The 11399-nt window shown below is 48.0% G+C and overlaps 2 protein-coding genes across 2 annotated transcripts in view; both read right to left on the bottom strand.

The window, feature by feature from the left end:
• Positions 1 to 249: 249 nt before the first annotated feature.
• Positions 250 to 11399, bottom strand: part of LOC108444627 (feather beta keratin-like) — a 19542-nt gene continuing 8392 nt past the window's right edge. The window contains exon 3 of the mRNA XM_017725870.1: positions 250 to 827. Coding sequence (XP_017581359.1) covers positions 515 to 827 — 313 coding nt within the window. The 3' untranslated portion in view covers positions 250 to 514. The remainder of the gene's footprint in view (positions 828 to 11399) is intronic.
• Positions 10770 to 11399, bottom strand: part of LOC103624908 (feather keratin 1) — a 4029-nt gene continuing 3399 nt past the window's right edge. Inside the window, exon 3 of the mRNA XM_017726234.1 lies at positions 10770 to 11221. Coding sequence (XP_017581723.1) covers positions 11110 to 11221 — 112 coding nt within the window. The 3' untranslated portion in view covers positions 10770 to 11109. The remainder of the gene's footprint in view (positions 11222 to 11399) is intronic.

The raw sequence follows: 11399 nt of genomic DNA, 5'->3' as shown, positions 1-11399 counted from the left end.
CCTTTGTTGTTAGCCAGGGGTGATTATTTCAAATTGTTCTTCCAGAAATGAGACAAAGGGAAAATATTCCCTACCAAAAAAAAAGGATATTATTCATTGCTTATATTTATCTGTGATTAAGTCCTCAGTAATTAGCGTGGTCTAACTTAAATGCAGATCTGCCTGGTACTCACAATTTATGCACAGGCAAATTTCTCCCAGAGAAGGCTCCAAAGAGGAAGAGCGAGAAGGAACATTGCAAACCACAAATTGTGATGCACCATCTATTTAATGAGCAAGAAGTGGAATTTAAAAAAAAATGTACAGCGTAAGAAAGCAGAAGGGTTGAATATGGATTAAAATTAATCACCCATTTCAAGGCAGTGCTTTACAGCTGGACACCCAGCAACAATCGAGTGACATTTTTCACCTCCCTGATACCACAGAAAGGCGTCGAATCAGAAATGCCAAGCTCCTGCAGCCCCATGAGCTCAGGGCAAAGCTGCGGGGGGTCAGCAAGCGAGTGGGCACGGGCTCAGTCCTGCATCCGGATCGCGCTTTCCGTCTCCTGGTTGTTCCTTCCCGGCTGTCCCAAGGCTTCCTCAGGGCCCACAGCGGTTGGAGCGCCGGTAGGACCTCCCATAAAGGCCCCCCAGACCAGAATATCCCAGGAGCTGCCCGAGGAGATGGGGACCCCCCCGGCACTCAGAGCGCTCCCGACGGCCGCGGACGCCGAGGATCCCACGGTGGTGTTCTGGGGGAAGGAGCTGAGGATGGGCCCGGGCAGGGTGACCACCACAGGCGAGGGTTGGATCACGTAGGTGGAGTCCTGGCACTGCCGGACGCAGGGCTCGTTGCAGCTGTTAGCCAGCGGGGTGGGGCCGCAGGAGGTTGGGGCACAGAGGTCGTAGCAGGACATGGCTGTGGGGTGCGAGTCTGGAACACAGGGAAGAAGGGAATACAAGGAACAGCTTGTAATTAGTCACGTAATTAAGCTGCTACGGTGATGGAGAGCACAAAGGACTACGTGGAGAATGGAGTAAAGGGTTGGTGTTGGCTTGAAAGGAGATTTCAGTAAAGCCCAAACCTCTCCACACTACAAAGGGCAGCTCCACCTCCTCCTGAGCAGCTCTGAGAGCTCCTTTCCCACCACACTCCTCCCGCAGCTCTGAAATAAGTGGGGAAGTGAGGACCAGGCTGTCAGAAAAGCAGGGAAAAGCTCTGCCCCAAAAGAGAGGGAAAAATAAACAATTCCTCAGCAAGTAAAAGTGAGGAGCAGAAATTTCACCGTGAGAGAGGTGAGGCCCCGGCACAGGTTGCTCGGAGCAAGGGAGTTCAGGGAATTTCCCTCTGGAGACACTCAGACCCTCCTGCCCTGGAGTCTCCCTCTCCGGAGTCGTTCCAAACCCACTTGGAGTCTTTCCTGGGTCACCTGCTCCGGCTGACCCCGGGGATGGACTGGGAGATCTCCAGAGGTCCCTTCCAACCCCAAATGTTTTGTGATTCCATTCTGAGAGCCGAAACCTCTGCAGTGATTCCCCACATCCGGCAGCTGAGCAATGCCCAGGCAGAGGCTGGAACCCCTTGGAACCAAAAGATTTGGGTGACGCAAATGCCAAACGAGGCTGAATCCGGGGTCAGAGCACGAACAACCTCCACCCCTTCACAGAATGTCCCTCCCTGGAGAAAAAGCTGCTTCGAGGCCTCCCCTACAATTTTAAAGGGCACAAACCTTGCACTGCTACAGACAAACAGTAGAAAAAGAAAATACAAGACCAACAACAATGCAGGACATGGAAAAGTAGGAAACAGATCAAGACTTACCCTTTTCTCCAAGGAGAATAAAGCAGGAGTGATTTTAGCTCCTCTGACCGGGCTGGTTTTATACCCTGGCCCAGAGAGCCCGAGGACCTGAGACACAAATTGTGCTTGTAGCCCATTACCAGGCAATTGCTAACGATTCCTCATATGCAAAATACGCCCGGCAGGGGATTTACTTTTCCCCTCTGTTTGTGTTTCTTGCCTGGATTTCATTTCCTCCCTGTAATGTATGCATTCCTCTGGAGAGGTTTCTTTTATCCTCAAATCTTACAAGCCTGGTTAATTCCCGGTCAGAAGCTGAATCATCTGGGTTACTCAGGAAATTATTCTGCATCCTAAGGAACCATGACACAGATGAATAAAACCATCAGGAAAGATGCAGTGAACTTCCCTGTGAAATCCCTTTGCCTCTGCATGGAGGGCATAAGTTTTTGGCACATCTTGCTCTGAAAAGGGCAGAAAATTTCTGTTTCTGCCTCAGAATTTTGCCCAATTCCTCTCAAACAGAGGAAATAAAAGAAATAACTTTATTACTGAAAGCATTTAGAGCTGATCAAACTCCACCACTCTCAAAGGTATTGGGAAATGGATTATTTGAGGGAATAGATTTTATTTTCTTGACTCAGCAGAGAGGGTGAAAGAGGATCAGCAGCCTGATCTATTCCTTTGATATCAAAGCACCCCACTTCCATGATGGAATCTGAGACACAATTTGGGAACTGAGTGTCCAAGTCCTTCATCTCAGGAGTCTCCAGGTTGGGTTTTCTCCCTCCATCAAACTCCAGGACAACAATTGAGGTCAAATGGAGGATGGCTGGGAATTTGAGGCTGCTCAGAGACACTCAAAGCCTTGCCCAAGCTCATCTTTGGGGTCATCAAAGACACCAAACCCTTTTACATCTGCCACTAAATTATTACTTTCCCCTGCTAGGCCTTGTACCATTATGCAAAATTGTTCCCCAAATTAATAGCAGTTACTTAGAGACGTTTGTAATGTTCTTGTTCCTTTTTTTCCTCTTTGAAAGCCAATCCTGGCTTTCACTTTGCACGTCTCAAAGAGCACCTCAGTGTGCAGCAATTCCAGTTCCTTTTCAAAGGCAATTTCCAGATTAAAAAGTAATTGCAGACAATGCAGGAGCAGACTGAAGGGCAGGGCTGAGCATTCCAGTCGCTCCTCATGTTTAATCTCCCAGGCAGAGACAGGCAAATCAGCCCTGAGCTGGGAGTATCTTCCCCAACATCTCCTGGGAAAGAAACCCTGGTTGGAGACTTTTGAAGAACAAAAGTGTTCCAAGTTCCCAAAACATTTCCCTCGACCACTCAGACATGCAAATGGGGAGTGAGCAGCAAATGGGCAGGGATGGACTCTTTGAACATGACCAGGGGTTCAAATGGGTGGCCAAGGTTCCTGATGGATGTCACGAACTTCCTCACCAGCTCCAGCTCTTCTAGCTTGCCCTTGAAATACAAATCAGAATTTGCACAATTCCAGCCATGAGTCACTCGATGTCCCCAGTTTGGGATGACCCCCACCAGTGACATGATGGATGGAAACTCTCCTGGCCTTTAAGCTTGACCAGACTTTCCCAATGTTCTCACTGCACACAGAAATGGTAAAGAATTGGTTGCCCAGAGCAGCTGTGGCTGCCCCATCTCTGGAAATGTCCAAGGCCAGGTTGGACGGGGCTTGGAGCACCCTGGGATAGTGGAAGGTGTCCCTGCCCGTGGTTTAGATGATTTTTAAGGCCCCTTCCCACCCAAACCATTCCCTGATTCTCTGACATTCCTTTATAACAATAACTAACTATTGACTCTAAGAGTGTAGTTTGAAAGCCAACTCATCAAAAACCACAGAGAAGATAAAAAGAGCCCCAATTCTACTTCCTAAGTCCCACTTGTCTGGCTGGCTCCATCTTCCCCTCCCTGGAGCCAAAAGCTTCAGGATGTTGCTCATTGGAATATTACAAGGAGCAGCGATCCAAAATCTCCTGGGCGCTTATCAAGGCTGAAGTTGCACACTCAGGACTCCAATTAAAACTCTTGCTGCCACAGCAGGGGCTGCTCCCAGGTGTGTGCCCAAAATGCCAGAGAGAAGAGCCAATTCCTAAACAAATCGGATTTTGACTCATCCCCACTTTGGAAGGTGGAGTTGGCATGATGGAGTCGGGAATATTTAATGGATGCAAACGGAGGAGATGAAAGCGGCCTCGTGGATCGTGGGTTTCATCCGTGGCCAGGATAAACCCCTAATAAACATAAACCAATTTCCCTGCTGGGAACCCGGCCAAATGCAAAGCAAACCAACAATTCCTGCAGGGACTGCTTAATAAAGGTGCAGGAATGGCTCAGATCCTCCAGGCAGCCCCAGAAAGCCATAAAAGCTCTCCAGAGCCTTCCTGCCTCTTCCCTACTCCCTGTAAACCCAGGAGATGCTGCAGCTCTGGCTTCAGCTTTTCAGAATTCGGTGTTGAAATGGATTTTCACTGACAGCAAATATTTCAGGGGACTGCGAAAACATCTCGTGGGTTTATTTTTATTTCTGTGGGACCAAGTTGTTCCAGCTCTTCAGAGAAAATTCTTCCCTGTGAAAAACATTTTGTCTAACACAAAAATCCCACTCATTTTCTGCAGCACTGAATATATCACTTTCTAATTGACTGCAAACCCAGCCACATTTCCCTTTTTTCCTTAGAATTGTGCTTTACTTGTTGCCACACCACATTTTAACCCAAAAAGAACATTTGTGACAGGAATGAAGGAGGGAAGTGATGCTTGGGGATTGTCTTTTATTTTGTTTTGTAAAGCTTGCTGCATATCAGATGCTCGTGATGTGATTTCCGAGTGCTTGGAGGAAACACCCCAGATTTGAGGGGAGTTTTTTTGCAATCTGGGAAGGAGTTTGGTTCAATTAATGAGAAGGGAATTGAAAGGGTAAAGGAAATTAATATTGTCATGAGGAATATCCACCTTAACATGTCCAAGGCACCTTCTCAGCAGTGCCTCAGTCACAACCCTTTGGAGCCATTGACTTTTTGGAATTCATCACCTTTGGTCAGGGAACAGCTTCGGCTGAGACGGCAAAAAATATTAAATTAAGCATTTAATCCAGACCAAGCTCCTCCTGTAATAGAACATCAAACTGCCAACTTTCCACTGTCTTTTGTCGTTTATTAAGGAAACCTCTTCCTTAAAATTAATAATTCTTTTGTTTACCTCCTTTAATTTCGTTCCACTAATGACTGCAGTCAGTACAACCTCATCAACATCTTTAATTACAGTTCAGCCTCAGTCTGGACAGGCAGACAAAGACTCCAAGCAAGACTTTTCAGAGATAACAGGAGTTTTATGGGCTGACAGGAGACTGAGTCATCCAGAGCCTTCAGGGGAAGCTTTCCAAACCTTCTTCCTTCAGGGAGAAAAGCTCTGGTGTCTAAACAGCACCTTGATCCCGGCACAGACAGTCCAGGAGGAGTAAAGCAGTGCCTGATAAAGCTCAGCTCTGCCAGACACAACCGCTTAAGAAAACACCCTAAGAAATGGTTAGAACTAAAAATTCTTTAAATTTTACTCCTTTCATCTCTTTATCCCAGACTTGTTTCCCATCTCCTGTCCCAGACTTGTTTCCCAACCCAGCAAATTCCAAAGGCTCATTCCCCTGCAGGAGCACTTCCTGTCCTTCTCTGCCTCCCCTCCCAGACTCACCAGGGGCTGAGCTCAGCTGCCTGGAGATGCTGCACCCAAACAGCTCCAGGCTGCGCCCAAAGGGCTGCCCCATTTGCTGCCTCTCCCTCCACTTTTTTCTTGAGGCATCTCAGCTGAGCTCCCAAGTATCACATATTTAAATATTCCCTGTTTATGTCCCAGCAGGAGACACCCATTGCAGGTGAAGGTCGTCCCTTTCTACCTTTGGTAAGGGGTCTCAGGCTTGATTTTAAACATTTTCCACCACTGGACTCAGACTCATTCTCCTTTGAAGTTGGAATTAATTATTTGCGTCGTGTTTTCTGGAAGTGGGGACTTCCAAAGGCACTGGAAAAGGGGCTGGGAGAGCAAAGAAGGTCAGGCAGACTCGGGGTGTGATGCAGCACCAATTTAATGGGTTGAGGAAGGGAAGGAAGCAATGTGAAAGTCAGGAACACATTTCCATGGTCCAGTAAGGACAGAACCCACTCATCCCTCTCGCAGTGGCACACTCAGCAAGTGGAAATCTTCCTTCTTCATTGATGAATGACCTGTGCTAATCCAGCCATGCAGAACAATTGCTAACAATTAATATTTTGCCTATTATCAAATACAAAAACAAACAAACAAAAAAGCAGGAAAAGACATTTGATCAGAAATATGAAGTAAAGCACAACGAAAGACAAGCAAAGGCCTGGTTTGGGGAGATGCCAAACTCCCACAGCTCCTTAAACTCCAGCCTGGGGGTGTCTCATGCGGCATCCAAAATCCGCAGCCGTGAGCTCAGTCCTGCTCCAGGGACGGGGTGGGATTCAGCATTCCTGGTCTTTTCCTCCTGCTTTCCCTCCCGCCTTAGCAGGGCCCGTAGAAGCCGCTGCGGGAGGGGGTGTAGCGCCGGTAGGGGCCGCGGGATGCGCCCAACAGCAGCCGAGGTGGAGGATCCCACCACGGTGTTCTGTGGGAAGGAGCTGAGGATGGGCCCGGGCAGCGTCACCACGACTGGGGAGGGCTGGATGGCGACGGTGGAGGCCTGGCACTGCCGGACACAGGGCTCGTTGCAGCTGTTGGCCAGCGGGGTGGGGCCGCAGGAGGTTGGGGCACAGAGGTCGTAGCAGGACATGGCTGTGGCCGGAGGGAATTCTGGAATACAGGAATATTCTGTACTGTGTTACACCCACATTTATCGGGAAAAGAGCAGCTTCCCAAGGATCTGTTTAGGAGTTGATCAAGGAGCAAATTGAGAAGGAAACTGAATTTTCAATGCTCTTCGTGTTCTGGCCTCAGGTGAATTCTCCGCTTGGGCTGTGGTGGGATGCAGTCACAGGACTCTGAACAGGCCCAAGAATTCACTGCTGATATTTAAGTGCAGCTGCACAACCTTAAAACTTGCTTGGATCCCAAAACTGAACAAATAACCCCAAATGTCCAGCATGGCTAATTAATGGTTTTTACAACTCGCCAACAACAGAAAACCCCCTCTTTGGAATAAAACCCCTTCTTCCCTCTGAGAAAAAACTGCCGCAACAGGAGGGAGGGAAAACTACAAAATCAAGGCAAAAGCTGGTTATATAAAGAGAATAAATAGGTTCAAACTCACCTTATTCACGATGGCAAAGGAGGGAAGAGAAATGGCTGGGACAGCCTGGAGTTGGTCGGGTTTTTATACCGAGTTTTGAGTTGCCCAACAACATGGGCCACTCTTTGTGCCAGACGTGATTTATGGGCCATGACTGATTACAGGTTTTTTTGCCTCAGTATTTGTGTTTTTTACTGCCTCACTTCCTTATCTTGTGGTTTGTCTATCTGACCACAAGCTGCTTTCATCTTAAAATATTCTGGGTCAGGTTCATTCCTGGGAACACTACAGTGATTAATTCAGCAGGATTTATTCAGCCTTCAAACCTCTTTGGGATCTGCTTGGTGTCATTACAGGAGATTAAGCCTCATTTGCATAATGCAGTCCCTTGTGCACTCCTCTGCAAGGTAAATCCTGGGGGAATTAATGGAGAATTGCAGATTTTGGAAGGCAAGCCATGAGCATTTGGAGGTCTGAGCTGCTTTTCACAGAATCCCGGGATCCCTGAGGTTGGAAAAGAGCTCCGGGATCATTGAGTCCAAGCTGTTCCCAATCCCAGCCTTGTCACCAGCCCAACATCGAGTCATTCCTTGGACACTTCCAGGCATGGAGAGGCTCTCTAGGGAAGGAAGAAGGAATTTTTCCACGGAGAGGGTGGACAGGCCTTGGAAGGGACTGCCCAGGGAGGTTTGGAGTCACCATCCCTGAAGGTGCCCCAGGAACGAGGAGACATCGAGGGTGACCAGGTGGGGATCAATCACAGGTTGGGACTGATGATCCTGGAGCTCTTTTCCAACCCCAAATCCATGAGCAATCCTGGATCCAGGCATTACCTCCGAGGTTCTTGCTCTCCTTGCACATCCACTCCTGAGACATGTAAATCACCCCTAAATTAGGGCTGGCTTTGTGGGGATCCCCTGGGAACAGAAACTTGTTTGGCTTGGGCAGAGCTTCCCGAGAACTTCAAAGTTTATCAGCAGCTTTATTCAAGTGCCACCATGCAAATGTCCCGTCCCTGGCACATTTCAGATGCCTGACCTAGATCTGAATTCTTGTATCTTATTTAATCATATGTTCTGAAGATTTGGGGGTGCAGGGCAGTGATTGGGCTGTGAAATTGATGGCATTGTTTCTATCTGCTGGAATTACAGCTGCTTTCTTTTGAATCAAGAAGAAAAGTTCAAGGTTTGGTTTGAGCCATCTCCTATTTCAAGGGGATTCTCAAAAATATTTCCTTGGCTGTTTTTGGCTGTGCATTCTTCAGTATTTCTCCATGTTGTAAGGAATTAGCAGCTGTTTTCAGAAATTATTTCCTCTCAAGGAAGTTAGCTGAGGAATTAATTTGCATAACACCATCCACAGTTTATTTTCATTATTTTATTTTCCTCAATTTTTTAAATTCTTCCTTCGTGCGAGATTTGCTTGATAACACAAAACACATTTAAAATCCGTCTGAGAATTTAAAAATATATCTGGCAATATTTTCAGAGCTGTTTGGAGCCTTTCTGGTAAATAATTGCAATAAATATTGTTCTAACTCCAGCCTTTATTTGATTGTACACTCAGAATGACTTAATGGCCTGATTTTGAGATGCATTAAAGTGAGTGAATTAAGAGTTCACAGATTTTTGCCATCAAGGCCGGACCTAAATATTCAGATTATAATTAAGACTTCTTGCATAATGTGAGAACATCCTCCTGAGAGACCTGTGAGTGACTGAACGTCTGAAAAAAGAGATTTTTAATCAAAATGGAACTGGGAGGTTACTCACAGTCATCCCTGGGTAAAGTCTCCAGGCACAGAAGCGATCCCAAAATCCACAGAGAAGCAGAGGGAATTTCCCTGGCAAGAGTGGCATCTGCAATTCATTTTGAATTGTAATTAATTAGCTCATTAAGAAGAATTAGTTCCTCAAAGGCTTGGAGTCTCTGTAAAATCCTTGCAACTCCCGAGTTCCCTTCTCTGCTGGGTTTTACTTTTGTCTCAACCCTAATTCTGGACTGAGCTCATGTGGACCTTTTGGAGCCATTTGAGGTTCCCACAATAATCTGGCCAGATTCCAGAACTGGACACAATTCCGGGTCGATGTCCCCAGAGCAGAGCCAAGGGGGAGAATCCCCTCTCTGGGTTCCTGGGATTGCCCTCACCTGGCTTTGGGACTTTGCCCTTGGGGTTGGCCCAGTCCGACCTCTCCAACCTGCCCAGATCCCCCTGGATGGGGAATTGTTCAAACCTCAAGATGTTCCTGTGGTTTAAGGCATTTCACTCAGCCCCTCTGGCCGTGTCTGTCTGGAATTTTGGGTTATCGAAGGCACCCCTTGTTCCTGGCTGGAATTTGCCACCCATCCCAGGCAGATGAAGCTGTGGACGTGTGATCTGAGATGGTTTTTGGGGGAGGCAGAGCCTGGGATTTCACCCCTCCTCAAACAGCCCCCGTGAAGGCACAGGGAGATCTGAAATCCTCCAGGTTCACACCTGACTGGAGCTCATTTAGTTGTTAATTTTATTCAAATTCTGTCACGAACTATGTCAAATCATTCAGGCTCGAGGTTTGCTTTGGCATCTTCCTGTGGCAAATATACAATTTCTGTTACGACTTCTGGTTTTGTCCAGAAATAAATCTCACTCACTCCTGGATGGATCTGCAGAGGATTCCTGCAAGGAGCTGGGGTGGTGTGGAATTCCCGGCTGGAATTCTGCTGGGAACAGCAGAAAACAAGCCCAAAAATTAATTCACACTCGAGGGGAGAAATTATTTACTCACCAGAAGCTCTGCAAAACAACACACCCAGAACGGGAGGGTTTTGTTTCTTTTTCAGACCTGTTTGCGTGAGCTTTCAAATGCAGATTTTAATTATGTTTCAAATTGGATGAGTGCAATTAGCCCTGCCCTGGGTGTCAGCTCCACCTTCCTTGCAGACCAACGTTTGGTGCCACCAAGGCTGGTGGATGTGGGATTCTAATCCGTCCACTCGGAGCCAGGATTTGCCAGGAATATTCGGGATAAACCCTGTGCACAAGGCATTTTTCTTTTCCATGGTTTACCCCTCACCTGCCTTTTGCTGCAATCACATCCCAGGTCTCTGACTTTCCATTTCTTTCCTTCACTCATTCCGGAAGGAAAAGATTGTGGCCGGCTTGTTCGGAGCTGCAAAGCCAGGACTGACAGATTCCTGGAACACTTTTCCATCCCAGGAAAATGAGGAAGGATTTCAGGTGAAAATTCAGCCTGTCCTTGAACTCTGGAGATCATGGAATCATGGAAGGGACATTAAAGATCATCTGGACCGTGGGCAGGTACACCTTCCACTATCCCAGTTTGCTCCAAGACCTCTCCAACCTGGCCTTGGGCACTGCCAGGGATGGGGAATCCATGGAATCACCTGTGCCAGGGCCTCACCGCCCTCACAGGGAAGAATTCCTCCCCAATATCCCATCTAAATGCCCTCCCTGTCATTCCAAACCCATCCCCCCTTGTCCTGTAACTCCCTGCCCTTGCCCTCCCTCTCCATGTTTTTTCCAGGACCCTCAGGTCCTGGAAGGTCACAATTAGGCCACCCCAAAGCTTCTCTTCTCTAGGCTGAATTCCTGCAACCTCTGCTGCCCCCTTTCACTGTATAAAACAGAGGAACAATAAGAAAATTTTGCGGAAAATGAGCTTTTTGCTAAAAGTTTTCCAAGTTTTTCCAATAAACAGCAGGAGACTTGGAGTGTGATGCAACTTTGGGACTTTAATGAGAGCAAAACAGCAGAATAAAAAAGTACAAAGTGTAAGTAAATATTTCTAGGATTCAACAAGAACTCTTATGGCTTTTCATCCTGGGATTCTTCTCTCGGAGCTGCCGTGGACTGAGACAACAAAGCGACAGGAAATAAAAATACTTCATCAGAAATATGAAATATCAAAGAATAAGACAAGCAAAGGCCTGGATTGAGGAGCTCCCACAGCTCAGGCGGAGCTGTGGCCGTCTCCCATCACATCTGGAGCAGAAGCTCAGTCCTGCATCGGGTCATGCTCCAGCATTCCGGGCTGCTTTATCCCGCTTTTCCCTTAGCACGGTTCCCCAAAGCGCGAGCTGTAGCGGCGGGAGGGACGGCTGTACCCAAAGCCCCCAAATCCCGAGGAACTCCCCGAGTTGATGGGGACCCCCTCGGAGCTGAGGGTGCTCCCGATGGCCGCGGACGCCGAGGATCCCACGGCGGTGTTCTGGGGGAAGGAGCTGAGGATGGGCCCGGGCAGGGTGACCACCACGGGCGAGGGCTGGATCACGTAGGTGGAGTCCTGGCACTGCCGGACGCAGGGCTCGTTGCAGCTGTTGGCCAGCGGGGTGGGGCCGCAGG

Source organism: Corvus brachyrhynchos, unplaced genomic scaffold, assembly GCF_000691975.1.
Source record: "Corvus brachyrhynchos isolate BGI_N302 unplaced genomic scaffold, ASM69197v1 scaffold350, whole genome shotgun sequence".
NCBI lineage: Eukaryota > Metazoa > Chordata > Aves > Passeriformes > Corvidae > Corvus > Corvus brachyrhynchos.
Note: the sequence above shows the minus strand (reverse complement) of the source record. Positions and strands in the feature narration are given on the sequence as shown.